At 36.4% G+C, this 19,596-nt stretch overlaps 1 protein-coding gene across 6 annotated transcripts in view; it reads right to left on the bottom strand.

The window, feature by feature from the left end:
• CTNNA3 (catenin alpha 3) overlaps positions 1–19,596 on the bottom strand; it is a 1,348,033-nt gene that overhangs the window by 643,134 nt on the left and 685,303 nt on the right. For all 6 annotated transcript variants that reach the window (XM_032491498.1, XM_032491494.1, XM_032491493.1 and 3 more), the window contains one exon: positions 1,227–1,307. In XM_032491498.1, the coding sequence (XP_032347389.1) occupies positions 1,227–1,307 (81 nt within the window). The remainder of the gene's footprint in view (positions 1–1,226; positions 1,308–19,596) is intronic.

The following is a 19,596-nucleotide window of genomic DNA, read 5'->3' on the forward strand; positions in this document are numbered from 1 at the left end:
TGAGAAGGAAAGACACAGATGTTAACAGCTCACAGTAACAACTTTTCCAAGGCCTAGGAGGAGCAAGTGGGATAGAAGACAGACAAGAAGTCACACAACTAAGAAGGAGACAGCCTGGAGGGTAAGAGTACCTGGGCTGGGCATCGATTATGACTGACATAAGTTCAATGCCCCTTCCTCCTTCCTGCCCCACCTCACCACACTATTCTGCTTCCTCATCTACATCACAGGACAAGTTGTGCTAAGTTCCTTCCACCTCTTCCATTCTGTGATTTTAAGTGCTGACAGTAGAAACAGAATTCACATTAAGGCTATAAAGCTGAGAAACAGGAATTTTCCCAGTCTTCAAAATTGTGCTTTTACACAGCTAATATTACCTGGTGGTGGATCCCTATTTATCCCATTTCCAAATCTACTTCGAATTAAAAGACTGCTTGGGCCATTTTACTCAATCTTCCCATTAAACTACAATAATATACTGCATTAAAAGGTTATAGTTGAAAAGTTCTTGCCCCTCTTTGATGAGTTAATGGTGACCAAGTTAAAGTTGTACATGAGAAAGAACCCTGATTATTAAATAGTAGAAAGAAATGGAAATAAAAGGTCTTTGAAAATAGCTAAATCTTCATATTTGGAGAAAAAAAAATTAACTTGTGGTATAATACCAAACTCCTAAATTATTTAATGAAATCCTTTCTAATCCTACGTTCCTGGTGGCCTAAGGTTGAAAGTAGCTTTAACTTCATGAGAAACTAATTTTTGAGGCATCTCGAAAAGAATCAGAAGGGGAAATTAGTAGGGTCTCTGTATTACTAGATGTTTGCTCTAAGCATTTGGACAATAAACTCAGTTTTTAATGTAACAGAATCAATTTACCAACATTCCCTAAAAATTTACTATGTATCAGGCACTAATAGGCATTTCATTTAAACCTCACAGCTCTATTATGAATTAATTCCATTTTATGGGTTCAGAGGGGCTCAGAAAGATGAAATCTGTTCCCAAAATTGCACAGCTGATGACAGCAGGGCCAGCATTTATTTGAATGTAACTGCCTGGTATTAAGTCACATACCCTTTCTTCTATGTTTGCCACAAAAACGGCTGAGGTATGTAAATGTGGAAAGTGTATGTTTATTGCTCTTGTTTTATATTCTAGATTAAGTTTAAAAGAATAAAAGAAGGTCATTTTGTTTGGTGTTAGTCTCCACGTTTCTCTTCCCTCACCTGTCTGCGAAGGTCTCTTGTCTTCTTGCACATGTTGTCTATCGCAATATTCAGGGTATTACTCCTTTCCTTTTTTCCAGTCTGCAAAGAAGTAAAAAAAATGGCATAAGCAATGGTATCAAATTACTCTTTATCACTTAGCAATTTGCTTTCTAAATTTCCTGAAAATAACAGCTTGAAAATTCAAGAATAGGTTTCAAAACTGCTATGATATTGCATATGATTCATGAGTTCTTTACTTAAGAGTGTAAGTTGAATGGTGATTAAACTTCACATTATTTTCTTCTTTAAGCTTCTGTAATATTTCTGATACAGGGTTGGGCTGCATTCAGTATGGCAGTAGGCAGAGCATTATCTCCAAAAAAACTCTGGTCTTCATTCTTAACAAGTCGGCTCTTTAACCGCTAAGAATGCAATTAGCTTAAAAGCATTAGATGCCCAATTTGTCAACTTCCGTGGGAGTTTCTGAAGTCATTTTCATGGTGCATTGTGTAAGTTATGCAGAGCCATATTGGAGTTTTGCTAAACACTAAATAAAATATGCAGTGCAAATTCATACAATTTGCAAAAGTTGACCACAATTTTAGCTGACAATATTCCAAGAACAAATTGTTTCAAGTAAAAACCGGACGCTGTTTTTGGCTCTTTGAGATAATCTGTGCAACACCTTTTCAGTTCTTCAAGCAGAATCATTGCCTCTGTTATATCCTTAACCTAAATCTTCAGGCTATTAAGCACATACAGAGTCACCTTGGTTGGTATTTTGTACATATTACTTTTGTGGGAGACAACTGAATTGAATCTAATCATACTTTTTTCAGCAATATCTTATATAAAAGAAATTGAAAAAATCATTATGTGATTCACCTCTAGGAACACTGCTCCTATTTAAAATAATAAACTGAAAAGAGCTCTTAGGAGGAGACCTTGAAAATCAGGAAGGCAAGTTTAAGCAGCTGATAACTGAGGGAGTTTACAGCATGGACTCTGTGAAGAAGGGCATTGTAACAAAATACAGACCACAAGGCAACATGCCATACGCTACTCCCAAGGACTAAACTCACACATAAATCCATACCTTCAAGTGGAAAGACTCCTTTACTAGAAGTTCAAGACGATTTATAATCTATCCTAATCTACGTTTTCAATCCTATTTTCTGTCACATCTTCTCAAGTACTATTCTTTACAGTAAGAATATTTCTATACATTTCTATGTCTTTTTCCAAGTTTTTATATATAATATACCTTTGACTGTAGCAAATGTCTCCCGAAATAATTCCCTATTAAAATCCTACCTATTTCTCAATGGTTTCCAGAGTTCCCCTAGCAACTCTGCCCCAAAGTAAACCTGCTCCAATAGCATTTTGGAAATATCCCAAAATATCTATTTTATTTCTGTGAATACTTATCACCCTTACAATACTTTTAGAATCTTGATGTTGGCAAGGATATCTTAATTTTTTTTATTCCTGAAAGTAACTTGTTTAGGATTTATTCAATAGTGTTGATTAGTTTATAAATGAACAACTTGATTCAAAACACAACATAGTTTTACCAAGGACTTACTAGATTCTGGAAGAGATCTGACCATCTATTCATCAAGGCACAGCTAAAATACTCTGTTAGCTGAGGTTTCTGGTACCCATCTAAACTTCAGTTAGATCCAGATTTTCTTGGGAGTAACATTACTGATATGTATAATGGGAAAATCACCATCATTTGAGCCCATTCTGTACAACGCAAGATGTTTGGCATCCAGGGACCCCTGTCTACTAAATTCTACTAACAACTTTCAGGCACTATGATAGCCCAAAATTGGCCCCACACATTTCCAGATACCTCCTAAGGGGAAACACAGTAGAGGACTACTAAGTCCTTAACTACATTTTCTTTTTGGGAATGAATGTGCAATGTGTACGTGATGGAGACTGTATCTTGTGAATGAAGTGGGAGAAGAGGAAGAGGAAAACAGACGAAATAAAATTCTGAATGTCAGAGCAGTAAAAGCTGTGGTAGAAATGACTCAGATTGCCACTGATACACAATGGGCTATGAGACAGTTTCCAATTTTACCTAAAGAACCTGTCCCTTATTCTCCATTTTCAGTGTTAGCTCTTGGTCATCTCTTCCCACTTCATGAAAGCAGAGACAGTCAAAAGGGGGCAGGAGTAGAACAGACAGAGACACTCCCCACCCCTAGCACACACAGTGCATCAGGAAATCACAGGAAAGACTTTTGTTGTCTTGGTCGTAAAAACTCACCAGCTTCTGTGATGTGATTCATCAGAACAACTAAAAGATGTCAACCTTCTCAGAGCTAAGAGCAATTGCATACCAAATTTAATAAAGGATGACAGGAGGTGACAGCATGAAGACATTCAATAAGGACTATAAAGATGATTTCCTAATTTCTACCCAGAGCTTAACCTTAGCTTAAAAGGTCTCTTTGGGTCAAAGACATTCTGTTCTTCAGGTAATAAAAAACAGTCACTATTATTTAAAGTATAAAGTTTTCCCCATCTTCCTTCCTTGTCTAACCCTCTCTCTCCCCTACTTCTCTTCTTTTTCACCTCCAGCTTTTTATTGGGTCCTTGCTCTATTTATCCAGATTTATTAGGCTTCAGTCAAGCCATTTTATGCCTGTTTACTCCTTTTGCATGGCATAAAAATAAATAAAGCAAGGAGAAATAACCCCATCCCACTTAAAAGCCCTCATTCCTTCTGTTTTCAAAGCCTTAACAAATCATGAAGCAACGAGCTAGGACTGAGTGAATCGTGGGTGGTGAGGTAAGGAACAAAAATGGCAGGATATTAAAACATAACCGCAGATAGCAGTCAGAGCCTGCCTACCTCCCAGGTGCTCAGAAGAGAAGATGCTCCTTAAAGGAAGCTTAACAGAAGCCATTATTAGGTGAGTATAGCCCTGCTAATGGAAAATGTACCACTTACAGTCAAGTGCCGGGGGGAAGAACACTGGAAAAACATGGCACCAATCAGCACTGTATGGGGGAAAGCAATCACATTCCTCATCAGTAAATAAACTGCCAGGAAAGACATATGGAAAAGAACAGTTGTGAGTACAGACTTCATTCAAAGAAATGTCATTAAAATTAGTACTGCCCATTATAAATTCTGTCCCGACATAATCTAGGCTTAGAATCTTAACTCTAAGTCCTTCCATCAGTTTCACCTCACCACTGCTCCCATATCATTACCACAATTAACAGCACTCTCATGTTTTTGCCTTAAAGCTGCCCACACATTTGGAAAAAGTCTCTTTATAAATAAACTCTCCTTGAATTATCTGAATTTGAATTTTCCATCTGTTTCCTGTTGGGACCCTGCTAGGGAGAACTTTCTAACAATGTATTGTCCAACCTGATAACTACCAGTAATACGTGGCTATTTAAATTTAAACATAAACTAATTAAAATTAAATAATGTGAAAAATTCAACTCCTCCGTTTTTTCATTTAAAGTGAGCAACAGCCACGTGTGTCTAGTGGCTGCTGTATTGTACAGCACAGATACAGAACATTGATCTCAGAACGATGTATTCAACAGCGCTGTTCTAAAACATATCTTTGTTTAATCAAATGTATAAATGAATTCCTATTTTAACACAAGTCACCTTTTATTTGAGAATAAAATACTGAGCAAGAAACAAACAAAAATCCCAACCCTCAAGATGTTTAGTAAAGAATCTTGAGATCTAATTCTGTCCTTTTTTTGTTCTAAAACTCTTCTCTCTATTCCTGCTCTAAAGGAATTAAGAACAAATTTTTGATCATGGTGTGCAAGGTCCCACATAATCTATTTTCATATTTACACACCAAATATCTTAATGGGTCTTTTATTTACTATACAATACAGTCATAACTTTGGGACTGTGCACAGGTAAGCGACACAGACAGACCATTATTTCAAACACAGCAGTCTGGCTGGAGTCTGCACGATGTATTTGAGAAGATTAAGAAAAAAAGACATGCAGAAGAGTTAGATGGTCCCAGCAACGGTCCACCAGAGAGATGAAAAGTGTGAAAACGAATGCAGTGGCAGTACAATGAAGAAAACAGACCTAAGTATTCCGGACGAGTAAACTGGGTAGGATGATGACTGGCAGATGCGGGGAGGTGAAGAAGAGAGAACAGTCTCTCACTAGACCGTGCAGACTTTGAGGGAGAGAAACTCCTTACACATAATTTGTCCTTCGTAGCATCTAGCCCAGTGCTTTGCACATAGTAGGAACTCAAAAGTTATTTGCTGAATAGAGAAAAGAAAACTGGATCATCTTTGGCAAACCTGGTAACATTTCTAGGCCTTAATTTCCATACGCATATAATGAAGATCTGCCCCAAATTGTTCCTATATTCCTTTCTAACCTGAAAATTCTATGAAAAGGCCATGTTCTCTTAAAAAAGAATTATAGAATAATATGTTACTTTTATTGTACAATTTCCTGCATAAACAGCTGTTAAAAATGTGTTGGAGATATGCATACATAATACAAATCTGCAATGGTAAAGTAAATAAAGACATTTGAACTGGAAGGGCCATGATGCTGACCTCACAAAAACTATGAAGTCTCAAATACTAAGGGATGAGGTTTAAAACAAATAAAAATTGATCTAATTCATAATCAAAAGAAAATGTTATCAGTGGAGAGAGGAACTCTGGAATTTAAAAAGCAACAAAATGCTTTTATTATTGTTTTGCTATGTTTTCTTTTGTTTTTGTTTTTAAATGTGTGCCATTTTATTCAACCTTTTAAAATGACACATCCCCCTTTAAATGAGAAATCTTTATTTCACGATAAAGATGAATTATGATGCCCTTAAATTAGTTCCTCTCTGCAGAAATAGCTTTAAAAATATTTTATGCTTAACACACAGCAGAGGCACAGATTCTAGCCCACATTTTTCAGGCATGGAAAACATACAAATGGCATTGGAAGAAAAAAAAAGAATTCTCTTCTAAAATGCCACTATCCTGAATGGCATATCAAGAAAACATCTCAGCAGGGTATCAAAAAAAAATCTTTCTAAAGCAGGGTTTGTGTTATAAAAATGAAATTAAAACAAACAAAAATTAACTCTGAGACTTGAAAGGAGGTTTTTAAAAATAATTTCGAAAGAACAGAACAACTTCGCTATCAAGGGAAATAGGTTAAAGATTGCAAGTATCTTGACCTTTCGTGTTTGGGAAAGCAGGATGCCGCCCCAGGCAAGCTGTCTGCTGGGTGGAACTGGGAATCAGTGAGGGGGAACCAACTCTGTCAAATAACTGCCACAACTAAGTATTTCACACGCATCTTCTCCAATGCCATTCACAATAACTCTTCACACATTTACACATGAAGACCCAGAAGTTCAGTAAGTTGAAATACTTCCCCCAGGAGGAAACCCAGTAAGTGGTAGGGTCATATTGACTTGAGTCTAATCTCATGCTTTCCCCAATACTGAATGAGCTGTAACTTAAACCCCAATCAATATTTTATATAAATTGGTATCTTAAAAATAACGAGCAGAGTAGCACACAAGTTTGTGGAGTCAGTTAAAATTGTTTGAATCTATGCTCCATCACTTGATGGATACGTGTCCTTGGACAAGTTAATTAATCCCTCAAAGTTTTAGTTTCCTTACCTCTAAAGTGGAGCTGATGTAGCAAATTATATCACAGGTTTATTGTAAGGAATAAAATGATGAAGGATATACAAGTTCTGGCAAATAGTGAGGGCTCAAGACAAGTTAGCAGTTATTACCATACTTATCAGTAGTGTCACCACTGTCACTAACTCTTGCATTTCCTGAACTACACCAGCTGGCAGATTTCCCCATGCTTTTCCAAACACTAAACCTTTATCTTGGAATGCCCTAATCAATTCCCATTCCACAGGAAAATTCTTAATCCATAGCTCAAAATTCAGTTCAAGCACCTCATCCTCAACATCTTCTTTTCTGATTCTCCTCAATCTCAACCCCACAATAAAAAATGAGACATAAAAATTAAAACCCCTCTCATTTGTATTTCCACTAATTTCTCCACATAGTTCAATTACAGTACCTGTGAACTTTTTTCATCTTTTATTTACACTCTGACTCATCTTTTAAATTGTCAGGTCTGTAATCTTAGTATCTAATTCAGAGTTTGGCATTCAGCTAATGTCTGTGGGTGAAATAAGTAAATGGAAGAATGGTTAACCACACTCTTATTAATCATAAATAATACTCAAACAGTTTTATTAATAAAAATTGTTTATCTTTTTAACAAAAGTAACTAACAATCATCGTGCTAGCTGTCAGATATTCTATTCAAAGTTTTTAATGCAAAGACTGTTATCATTCCCTATAAGAAGGTACAACATAAACTTGGTATGAAGATGAAACTACCATGTGGATCAGAAAGGGAAAGTTCTGAAATAAGCCATCTGGGTGACCTTAACTAAGGTAAAATACCTCTCCTGTCCTTATTCTCTGCATCTGTAAAAGGAGGCCATTGCGCTCAGTGTCCTCCAGAGTTCCTCCCAGCTCTAGGAATGGGAGGTACCAGAGTTCTCTGCTGACATATAGTCTAGTAAGTGTCTAGTCAAGCACTGAGAACACAACACTGCAGCCTGTCGCATGTGTTCTCAGGGCAGAGATGCTTATGCCAGATCCCATGATTTCAACTGATATGCATCAAGCATGAAAGAAATATTCCTGGGTTTGCACTGCAGTAATGTTCAAATCATTTTACTGGTGATGTTATTCACCTCCTTGGAATCTCAGAGATGGATATAAACCATGACCTTCTCTTTTAAAGATGTTGCCATGGAAAATCAGTCATACATACGTGCAAGTGCAGATGCAAGCAAAGATCCACCCCCCTAACCAACAGGTAACTCTGAAAGCAACTGGAAGAGTCAGGAGTAACCTGATACTTTATTTCCAAAAATCTCTGGTCTTTTCAGGATTCTCACTTCAAGGTGTTTTGTGATAATCTGTCTCAATCCCTGCCTCCCATTTTTCTTCTCTTGTCGTTGGAGTTTCTTGCCCTCCATTCAAGCCCAGCAAACTCTGGAACCGACACTGTTTTTAGTAAGAAGAAATTGAAAAGATGGAGTTTATTAATTTCAGTGATTCAGCATTAAACTAAATTTGCTGTGACCCCTGCTCTAATGGGTTTCAAATCTTGCCAGCTCCTAGGTCAATGACTATTCCTGTAAATCATGCTATGATTACCATTAAATGAAAGGAACGTGTTCAAAATTGAAGGTTTCACTTAGTTTCAGATCAGAATTCAAAGATACTGTGTACATTAATGATTCCAAAATGCGTGTCTCAGGCTCATGCAGTGAAAGTACAAAAATAGAGATAATCAAGCTATTTAACCATAAGAACTGTCTAATCTGAAAGCATTTCCATTTTTTATGTTAAAGCTTTTGTCATTTCTTTTATAAAATGATGGCTGTATTTAAAGGTAACATAATATTTCTATTTGACATAGCAAAATAACAGAAAACCTTCCGTTAGTTTCACAGGGTGTGTATATGTGTGTATATGTGTGTGTGTGTGTGTGTGTGTGTGTGTGTGTGTGTGTGTGTGTTGTTTTTCTTTCTAATTCTATAAACTAATAGCTCTGGAGATTACTGGTTTAAAACAATGAAGTAAGAAACCTGCCTTGTCTCACAATCAAGATTTGCTTAACCAGTCAGTTGTGGTATTGGCATACAAACAGATTAAAATAATTTCTGTTTTGAAACTGGACTTGTTTTCTAGGCTTGTTTAGAACATTTTATATCAACTGCATTGTCTTTAAAATAGCATTTGTGTTCAACTGCTATTAAAAGTTAGTGTGATAGTGGAATCAGATAGATATTCTTCAAATCTTAGTTCTAAGACTTAGTAACAAGGTGACTGCATACCAGTTATGTAAGCTAAGTTTCAATCTCCTCATCTATAGCATGATGATGACAATATTTGCTTTAGGGGTTGTTGTGAGAATTAAATGAAATAACGTACATACAGCATGTAGGGCAGGAACTGTCTTATACTGGCATTCAATAAATTATATTTATTATTAGCAATAAAAATAATTGTTAGATCACTGAGGGTAGAGTACATAAACTATCTTTCCACTACTATATTTTCAGTGCTTGGCTCTAATAGATGCTCAATACTTACTGATGTGAATGAATTAAAAAAAAAGATTGAAGTGGTGAATGAGCATGTGAAACAGAGAGATCTAGAGGAAGATTTGCCTATTTTCATTGAAAAGATTCTAGACATCTTGTTACAGAAGACACTGAGCCTGTGAAAACAGTATAATCTTCAGGACAGTCAAGGTGGACAAAATATAGATATCTAGGCCAAAGTTTACAAATCCTCTAATTTCAGTTAATGGTTAAATTGTGTTTTATGTCTTTACTGACATTTCAATTTCCAAAATCCCTTTATTGAGTCACTGTCAGAAGTTGTTAGCATATTTAAGGAGATCTGGCTCATTCTAGAAATCCTTCGGATTTTGTGACATCTGGCCCAGCAGCTAGCTTTAGGATAGTGCCTATCTGTGAAGAAAAAAGCTGTGATGTTAATATAAGAGCGGCTGCAAAAAAGTAAAGAAGACAAAATTTTGTTGTCAATTACACCTTGAGTTCCTTAAAGACTTTTGTTTTTAATCGTATTTAAAACCACTATCAGAGGCTAATAAGCAATGATATGACATAGTACACACATGGACCAAATAAATCATTGTCCATCTTTTAAATAGAACCACTGTTCTCCAGCAATTTTTCTGTCTATACAATGCTTTGGGAGGTAGAGCATTAGCACAACATTGATCTCATTAAAATTTTATCGTCTGTCATTCCTCTAGTTTCTTAAAAATAATTCCTACTCCTTTTGTTTCCTAAGCCAGGCTTTCATAGTTTAATTATACTCAATATGTCAAATTTCAGCCAACAGGGAGCTTTACAGAGTTTTAGTTAGTCTAACAAAGTTTTCCCATGACCTATACATATGAGATCTAGACCAGACAGATTTCTATCATTTTGATTATTGTTTTCACTTTCACCATCAGTTATAATCTGTGTTTTGCAAACATGTTTATTCTGACACTATAAAATATAAATGCAATGGATTTATTTTTTACTGATTAAAATAAATACTTTCTATCACTATTCAAGTAACACTTTCAAGGTTCATAACTCAAAGAGTTTCTGATTCTGCAGCATGGAGGAAAATTAAAGATAGGCTCCACTTTGAAGAAACTTGGCATATAAATTGTTTTTTCTTCAAAATTATTTAGCAGGTAATAATTTTCTTTACAATTAAAATTTCCTTACAAATAAAAGAAAATAAGCAAGGGCTCTTTTATATCAAGTCCACTTAGCATACTAAAAATATTATGTGTTATAAAACTTGATTTATGCATACCTCTTTAACAGAAAAATAAATCTCACAAGCAATATCGAATTTATTGCAATCAGAATAAATACTGATCTATATAGTGTAGTTTGAAAGGCGCCAAAGGCTTTTTCTTGAAAATATTCTCTCCTTCCTATGCCCCTACTCCCAGACCCTACCCAATGCATGAAGTTTTCCATTCCTCTCTATTACATTTGAATGTTTACCTTTCACTAAAGCACCAAGATACACATAGGGCATTTCACAATGATGTGCCAAGCCAAGATAATGATTTTCAAAAGAAATAATTAACCTTACATATCTAATGAAGGTATAAAGATTGAAATGTGTGGAGGCTTGGGAAGATCTTTTGGAGAAGATTTATATGGACAAAGCTAACCTCAGATTCCCATCCTTCCCCTACATGGTCACTCACACTGTCTAAATGGGACCATTTAGAAGGCATGATATGAGTCCCTGGAAGCTGAGATTCAGTGGGCAGGTATAAACTCTCTCCCAAGAAATCCACCTGCTGAGAGGAGGCTGGCTAGTTGCTGTGAACAGACAGAAGAGGTGACTGAATTCAAATGTGTGAACATTTTCTGTGGTCCAAGGGCCGGTCTGAGATCATCCCGGCTTTTTTTTTCAAGATGCTTGCATCCATCAGCAAATAAAGCTAAACTGAGAAGGATTATAGAAACTGCTGGATTTGAGAATAAGCAGTCCTCTGCAGAAGCACCACTCACATCAAGTGAATTGCAGGTGAAATGGGGACCTTTCATGAACCCTTGAAATCACTGGTGCCAGGTTTTTTTCCATTTGACCCTCCAGACCCATGCACTACCCTTTTTCATTATACTCTCTGCACCCACAGCCCAGATTTTAAAAAGATGCTCCCTTGTTCCTGCTTTCAGATGGGTCTGGCCAATGGAAGGCACAGGAAGGTAGGAGGAGAGGAAGGCTGGGGTATGTATTTTCTGATTATTATTCTGAGGGGTTGCTAGAAGTTAACTGTATCCCTCTCCTGAAGACACAGCTCCCGTCAGGCAGCCTTCCTCATGCAGAAGGTGGGGAAGACTCATTCACAGCCCTACCTCTTGTATGGGTTTTCTCTCTTTTTCTCTCTGCCTTGTCACTCCCTCCACAGCAGAAGGAAAACTCTCAGGGAAGTGCCGAATGGTCCTTAATTTAGGGAAGAAGGAATAGGAAGCCCCTTTATGACCAAGCCCAGTCCCTTGTCTAGTTTTGTTAGTTCTAGTTCCACTGGAAGGGAGGAGGGGCAAGTGACCAGCCACAGCAAAGGCACGAGAGTAGGTAGGCACTGGTGGCAAAAGATATTCTCATCCCCAGTCTAATCAGCAAGATTTAAAATGAAATCTCGCTTGGCCTATGGCACATGTAAGAGATGCATGAGCTACCATAGCCGTTCAAAAGTGCAGATTTAGTGAGTGATTCTTCTGCAACCAACCAACGCACAGAGATTTCTAAGGTCCTTGAATAAGCTTTACTTAATGCATCAAACAGAGCCTAGAAAACATTCACATACCTGAGCGGCAAAACTAAATACTGTAAATTCAAAAGGGAAACTATAAAATATCCATTTGAAATGTGCTTATGAATCCGAAGCAGTTACTATTAACAGATGCTATTTTACCATCTCTTTACCATCTCTTCAGGAGATTTATGCATCACTCCTCACCTTCAGTTTGCAAGGAAAACTAGGTAACACCTCTGCTTCATTATTATTTACCCCTGAACAAAACTCAGTCAATTTAACTTCATAAGTGATATCATCTACTTTTGTTCCAAGAGATCCAGCATCTTAAATGTCAGGTTTCTATTTGTTTAATGACCATCGCTCTCTTTCCCAAGGGTCAACTTTCCCCCAGACTGAGACTGTGCAAACTGGCCTACCTAGCAGAAGAGACGGACATCTGGGGAGTCATAAACCAAGCCTCTCTTAGCTGGGGTGATTTGGACGCAGTGCTATAGATCAGTTCCAGACGTCAGGGAAGACTGATAAAGCAGTGCAAAGCTCTCGATGAAGCACCACTGAATTGCAGGAGATTGCTGTAATGATAATCGCCAGAATGAACCATCAATTCTGGACTCAGAATTAGGAATGGCCTGTAAACAGCAAATAATGGGTGTCTAAATTGAAAATGAAACTATCTGTTGCCTGTAATATTTCTTGCAGTGTGGCTCAGGGAGCCAGTAATGTTAGAGACGGTTGTGATCCTTTTCTGTCTCTGCTGTTAGAAAGCTGAGGATATTAACTCCTCCTTCCATCAACCTCAGGAAACAGGACTCAATGAACTAGCTAGAAACCATGGGGCATAAAACACAGATTTAACATTAAGCAGCAAGAACATTACAGGTTAACAAAAAATCCAGAGCAGCACAAGTATCGCATTAAAGAACCACCCTAGCAAGCGCTAAAGGAAAGAGCTCAAATACCTTACCTGGGTCACTCTTTCACAATCACCTATACATAAAAAAATAAGTAAAACTTGACTTGCTTGCTCCTGATTGTAAGGAGATGGCAATTTAGTGTGAATCTTGATTACATAACTATTTTAAAGACACGGAAGCTTGTGGATGGAGGATAATTGCAAATACATACTGTTGAAACTGGGCTATGACTTAAAGGATTTTTTTTTGGCACTTTATTAAATAGGTAAGAATTATGTATAATAAGCACATTTTTAGTTCAGTGGGATAATTTATAAAGAACAAGTGTGTTACTTGTTACAAGTATGTGAAAAATGTCTTCTACAATTTTATAAATAAAACATCATTTTTGCTCTATTAAATGCTTTGTTCTTATGAAAACAAACTAAAGACAAGATTTATAGATTGGTGGCAACTAAGTTCATGAAAATTTACTATTTCACCTGCTAAATCAATATAAGCATACAGTCCATTTAACCAAGACATTAATTTTTATAATGACTTGTGGAAGAACAAAAGTTCGTGTGGGTTCTTGGTACTATAGTGAAGTGGAATAATTTCTATATTGATACAGGCTAATATTGCACATGAGGCAGTTAACATTAACGTGGGAGTAAGGGTAGGGGCGATGCTATTCAAAATATTTGACAAATAGGATGCATGTACACAAGCACTTCAGCATAGGCAGGGGCACCTGGGGGATAGGAGCATCAGGGTGGGAGCTACTGCTTACTGGTATGAAAATATGCTGCATGTTAGCCTGGCAGCACTTGCTGCTGGAAAGATGAAAGAGAAAAGATAAGAAAATTGATACCAGCAATGGCAAAGCATACCTGGTGACACTTTATAAGCACTGTGTCTCAATTAGGGGATGTCTCTACCCCCAGCTCCATCAGCCTACAAGCCAGAAGTACTCCAGTTAAAGAGAAGGAGAGCTAATAGGCAAAACCATGATTTCTGAATTAACAAGTAAAGCCATGGCCAATATTTTGCAGAATATACAGAAGAGATGCAAAGGCTAAATAATACCAATAATATAACAACAATAATGTCAGATGTTAATAGTTTACTTATAACATACCAAGCACTGGATCTACAGACATTTTACTGAATCCTCTCAAAGACCCTATGAAATAATTAACCATGTGCTTTTGGCATAAACAAACTGAGGCTCAGAGGAACAAACTGTTCCTTGTGAACACAGAGCTACTATATGACAGCCAGGCTTAGGACATACATATGTCTGACTCCTGAGGTTTTAATTGCTATATTACTTTTCTCCTGTATCACTGAAAGTTTGGTTCTAAAAATGTACCTAAAATTATTAAATTAGCAAAGAACGCATGTACAAAAGAGCAGTATCCCAGCAAAGAATCTGTTTGACAAGAGCAGTGAGAGACACAATAGAGAACCATCAGGCAAGGGAAGAAAAACACAATCTCAAACAGAATGTAAGTTAATTTCTTTGCATCCTTGGTACCAGAGGAACGTGAGTTGACTATCAAAGACCCACTGGAGAGTTTACATGTTTTGTGATATATCATAATTAATGTACAATAAAACATGTATTATTCTCACCTAAAGTTATAAGATTGGTCATCCTAATCAAGTATTTTTATTGTCTTAATAAAATTTGAACCAACGAATGACTTCAAGTCCCAAACTCCTGACCTTTCCATCCACACGTGGCTCTCTTCACCACCAGCCAGGAAGGGCCACACACTGAAAATGCAGATACCACCCCAGATTCTCCTTCACCCACCAATAGCTCATCAAGGCCTTTTATTTAAGCTGCTGGAATCCACTCACTTTTATCCTAAGCCCACCACTGCCTTAATCCTTTACTGTCTGTACTACTTGTTACCATTCTCTAACTGGTCTAACTAGAACTTTTCATCCTCCCAGCCTCCTAGTCAATGCATTCTCCAACCAAGTGAGTGTGATTTTAAAATAAAGAATTAGATACTCCCTTCACGTCACATCTCCTGCTTTAAAACCTTTAAAGGATTTCAAACAGAGACCCAAATCCTAACATCCTACAGCTCCTAAAGTCTTCTATCCTAAGGCCATGATTTGGCCTCTGCCTAACCATCTCTCCAGCTCTGTCTCAGGCTACCTCTTTACTATTTATGTTCCAATCATGACAGTTTTCCAGATCCTTAAACACATCATTTCCTCTTTCCCCACCGGGCTCTATTCATGCTATTTTCTCAACTTGTAATTCTCTTCCCACGCCCACCCCTTGTCATCTCAACCTGAGTATTTCCTACTCACCCTTGAGATCTCAGTTCCAATGCCAAGAAGGCTTCCCAGACTCCCAGCACTTACAGATTCTTATTACAGCTTGTAATTATAAATTCATTTTTGTCATTAATTCATTAATGTATATCTCCCTCAATAAATAGACAGGAAATACTAGGAGGGCAAACGATAGTCACGTTTGTTCACCATTCTCCCCAGCATTTATATGCCTGACACTTCTGATTTGCAATAATTATCATTGAATAAACTAATGAATTAATTATTCACATTTATAAGGATACTGGGTAGTTTTACAAGAATATTGGGGCTGAATGGACCCTATAACAATTAAGATTTTCTTGCCTGAGTGAGCAGTATTCTGTAAAAAATACTATCTTACAAATGTTTATTTCTATGTGGGTGGGCTGCATTTTACATTCATCCTCTATATAACCTGGTACATGATTAACTTGTAAAACTACAAAATATATATGATTCCACTGGGAAGATGGCACACCATATGAAAGACTAACAATACTTCTACAGGATTATTTTGTAAAATAACTTTAAAAGATTGGTAATATTACAATTACACATTTATCTTGAATTTATTTCAACAGTTGCCTGTGTAGCTTTATTAATTAATAAATTTATTTTTATTTATGTATAGTTGATTTACAATACTGTAAAACGTTTAGTTTTTTAAGGAATCTCCATGCCGTTTTCCACAGTGGTTGCACCAATTTACATTCCCACCAACACTATAGGAGGGTTACCTTTTCTCCACACACTCTCCAGCATTTATCATTCATAGACTTTTGAATGATGGCCATTCTGACTGGTGTGAGGTGATACCTCCTTGTAGTTTTCGCTTGCATTTTTCTGATAATTAGTGATATTGAGCATTTTTTTCATGTGCCTATTGGCCATTTGCATGTCTTCACTGGAGAATTGCTTGTTTAGGTAGGTATTCTGCCCATTTTTGGATAGGGTTTTTTTATTATTATTATTAAGTTGTATGAGCTGTTTATATATTCTGGAAATTAAGCCCTTGTCAGTCTCATCTTTTGCAAATATTATCTCCCATTCCATAGGTTGTCTTTTCATTTTGCTTATGGATTTCCTTGTTGCATAAAAGCTTATGTTTAATTAGGTCCCATTTGTTTATGTTTGCTTTTATTTCTATTGCCTGGGTAGACTGCCCTAGGAGAACATTGCTAAGATTAGTATCAGAGAATGTTTTGCATACGTTTTCTTCTAGGAGGTTTATGATATCCTGTCTTATGTTTAAGTCTTTAAGCAATTTTGAGTTTATTTTTGTGTATGGTGCGAGGGAGTGTTTTAACTTCACTTACGTGCAACAGCTCAGCTTTCTCAGCACCATTTGCTAAAGAGGCTATCTTTTCTCCATTGTATATTCTGGCCTCCTTTGTCATATATTAATAGACCATAGGTGTACCAGTTTATTTCTGGGCTCTCTATTCTGTTCCATTGATCCGTATTTCTGTTTTTGTGACAATACCACTTTGTTTTGATTTCTGTAGCTCTGTAGTATTGTCTGAAGTCTGGGAGGGTTATGATTCCAGCTTTGTTCTTTTTCCTCAGGATTACTTTGGCAATTATGGGTCTTTCATGATTCCATGTAAATTTAAGGATTATGTATTCTAGTTCTGTGAAAAATGTCCTGGGTAATTTGATAGGGATAGCATTAAATCTGTAGATTGCTTTGGATAGTCTGTCCCTTTTTGGGGTGTAGGGGAGGCAATTAGGTTTATTTTTATTTATTCATTTAATGGAGGTGCTGGGGATCAAACCCAGGACTTCATGCATGCTGGGCATGCACTCTATCACTGAGCTATATCCTCCCCCACCTAGTATGGCCATTTTTAATGAAATTAATTCTTCCAATCCAAGGGCATGGGATATCTTTCCATTTCTTTGAATCATTTTCACTATCCCTTATCAAGGTTTTTTTGTTCTTGGCATATAAGGCTTTCACCTCCTTGGGCAGTTTTATTCCTAAGTATTTATTTTTTCATGGGATTTTAAAAGGGATTTTTTTTTTTTTTTTACTTTCTCCTTCAGATATTTCATTGTTACTGTGAAGAAATGCAACAGATTTCTGTATGTTAATCTTGTATCATGCTACCTTGCTAATGAAATGAGTTCTAGAAGTTTTTGTGTAGAGTCTTTAGGGTTTTCTCTATATAACATCATGTCATCTGCATACAGGGACAATTTTACATCTTCCCTTTCAATTTGGACAGATTTTCTTTCTTTTTACTGTCTGATTGCTGTGGCTAGGACTTCCAATACTATGTTGAATAGAAGTGGTGAGAGTGGGCCTTGTCTTGTTCCAGAGTTTAACAGAAAGGCTTTCAACTTTTCATCATTGAGCATGATGTTTTCTGTGGGTTTGTCATAAATAGCTTTTACTATGTTGAGATATGTTCCCCTATTCCCACTTTGGTAAGAGTTTTTATTGTGAATGGATGTTATATTTCATCAAATGCTTTTCCTGTGCCTATTGAAATAATCATGTGTTTTTTGTCTTTTATTGATGTAGTGTATCACACTGATTGATCTGCATATGTTGAACCATCCTTGTGACCCTGGGATGAATCCTACTTGATTGTAGTGTATGATATTTTTTATGTGTTGCTGGATTTGCTTTGCTAATATTTTGTTGAGAATTGTTGTACCTATATTCATAAAAGATTTTAGCCTGTAATTTTCTTTTTGTAGTGTCTTTGCCTGGTTTTGGTATCAGGGTGCTGGTGGTTTCATGGAATAACTTTGGGAGTATTCCCTCCTCTTAAATCTTTTAGAAGAGTTTGAGGAGAATCAGTATAAGTTCTTCTTTGTATATTTAATAGAATTCCCCAGTAACTTGCTAGTAAGTCTCCCAGGCTCTGAGCTTGCAAAGGTACTTATATATAATTTCTCCAAGCTAATGGTTAATTTTTATCCTAATTTTTCCTACGTTTTGGGGGGAAGTTTTTCTTATAATAGAAAATAATGTAAACACATATATACATACATATATATATAGTAAGTGAATCACTTTTCTGTACAGTTGAAACTAACACCAACACTGCAAATCAACTATATTTTAATTTAAAAAAAGAACTGGAAAAAAAATTACCTAATTGTCAGGTATCTGTTATATACCAGAAACTGTGCTATTCTCTGTATATTTATCTTATTTACTGTAATAGCCACTCTGAGGTAGAATATGACTGTTTACATTTTAAAGACGAGGAAACAGAATCAAACACATTAAAAAATTTGAGTGGTAGAGTCCATATTCTTTATACTATATACTACATGTTTTAAAAGTTTATCAGTATTTTTAACATTTTGATTGTAACATCCCTTGAACTTGAGCTATTATTTACATGCCTATCAAATAGGCTCATGACATCAGGCTCTGCTCTGCTGATGTGTCAGTACAATAATATTTTTGCAACTACATAAAGAGCACTTCTATTTATTCCCTGTATTGGGATCACATTCCTGACCTTTCTCCCTTCTGGAGTTATATCAGGCTTGGTTCTCACATGAGACATTAATCATAAATACAGTAATACACAAGTAAATGTGGAATTTTGAGTCACAAAGATCAAAGTGTCCCACTCACCTTCTGTTGAGGCAATTATTTAATTGCAGGCTACTACATTTTAATACTAAGCATTCAAGATCAAATTACCTAGCCACAAATAGATCCTGAAAAACCTGGTTAAAACAAAATTAGGCCATGGCTTATGAGGGCATAGAGATAACATAGTGAAAGAACCAGAAATGTAGAAACAAAACCCTACAAAACTCCAATTAAACGCATCAATTTTTAGGCCTTAAACAACAACTATTCCTTACTTGAACAAATTGGGACAATGTCATGGATCAAAATCAAGTATTATTCAAGTTTATAAGACAGTAGTTTGAAAGACCAAGTAAAGATTAACAATGAATGAATGAGTAAATGAATGAAATAAACCTTAGCTGCATCCAACAGCACAAAGGCTTCTGAGGCCATGAGCCATCTGACAAGGTAAAACTGATCTCAGCAGGATGATCTAGCCATCACTCTCCAGTCATTCATCAACGTTTTAACCTAGTCCCACAGGTGTTCTGAGCTATCTAGGTTTTTCATGATTATCATCTTTATTATCCTTCATCATTATCTTTTTCCTATTGTACTTCCTGTAACTATTCTTTGAGTTTAGAATCTGTTGACACAATTTCAAGTAAAAAACAACTGGAATTAGTGAAGAGCTGGTAAATTTATTTCCTAC

This window comes from Camelus ferus, chromosome 11 (genome assembly GCF_009834535.1).
Source record: "Camelus ferus isolate YT-003-E chromosome 11, BCGSAC_Cfer_1.0, whole genome shotgun sequence".
Classification (NCBI taxonomy): domain Eukaryota; kingdom Metazoa; phylum Chordata; class Mammalia; order Artiodactyla; family Camelidae; genus Camelus; species Camelus ferus.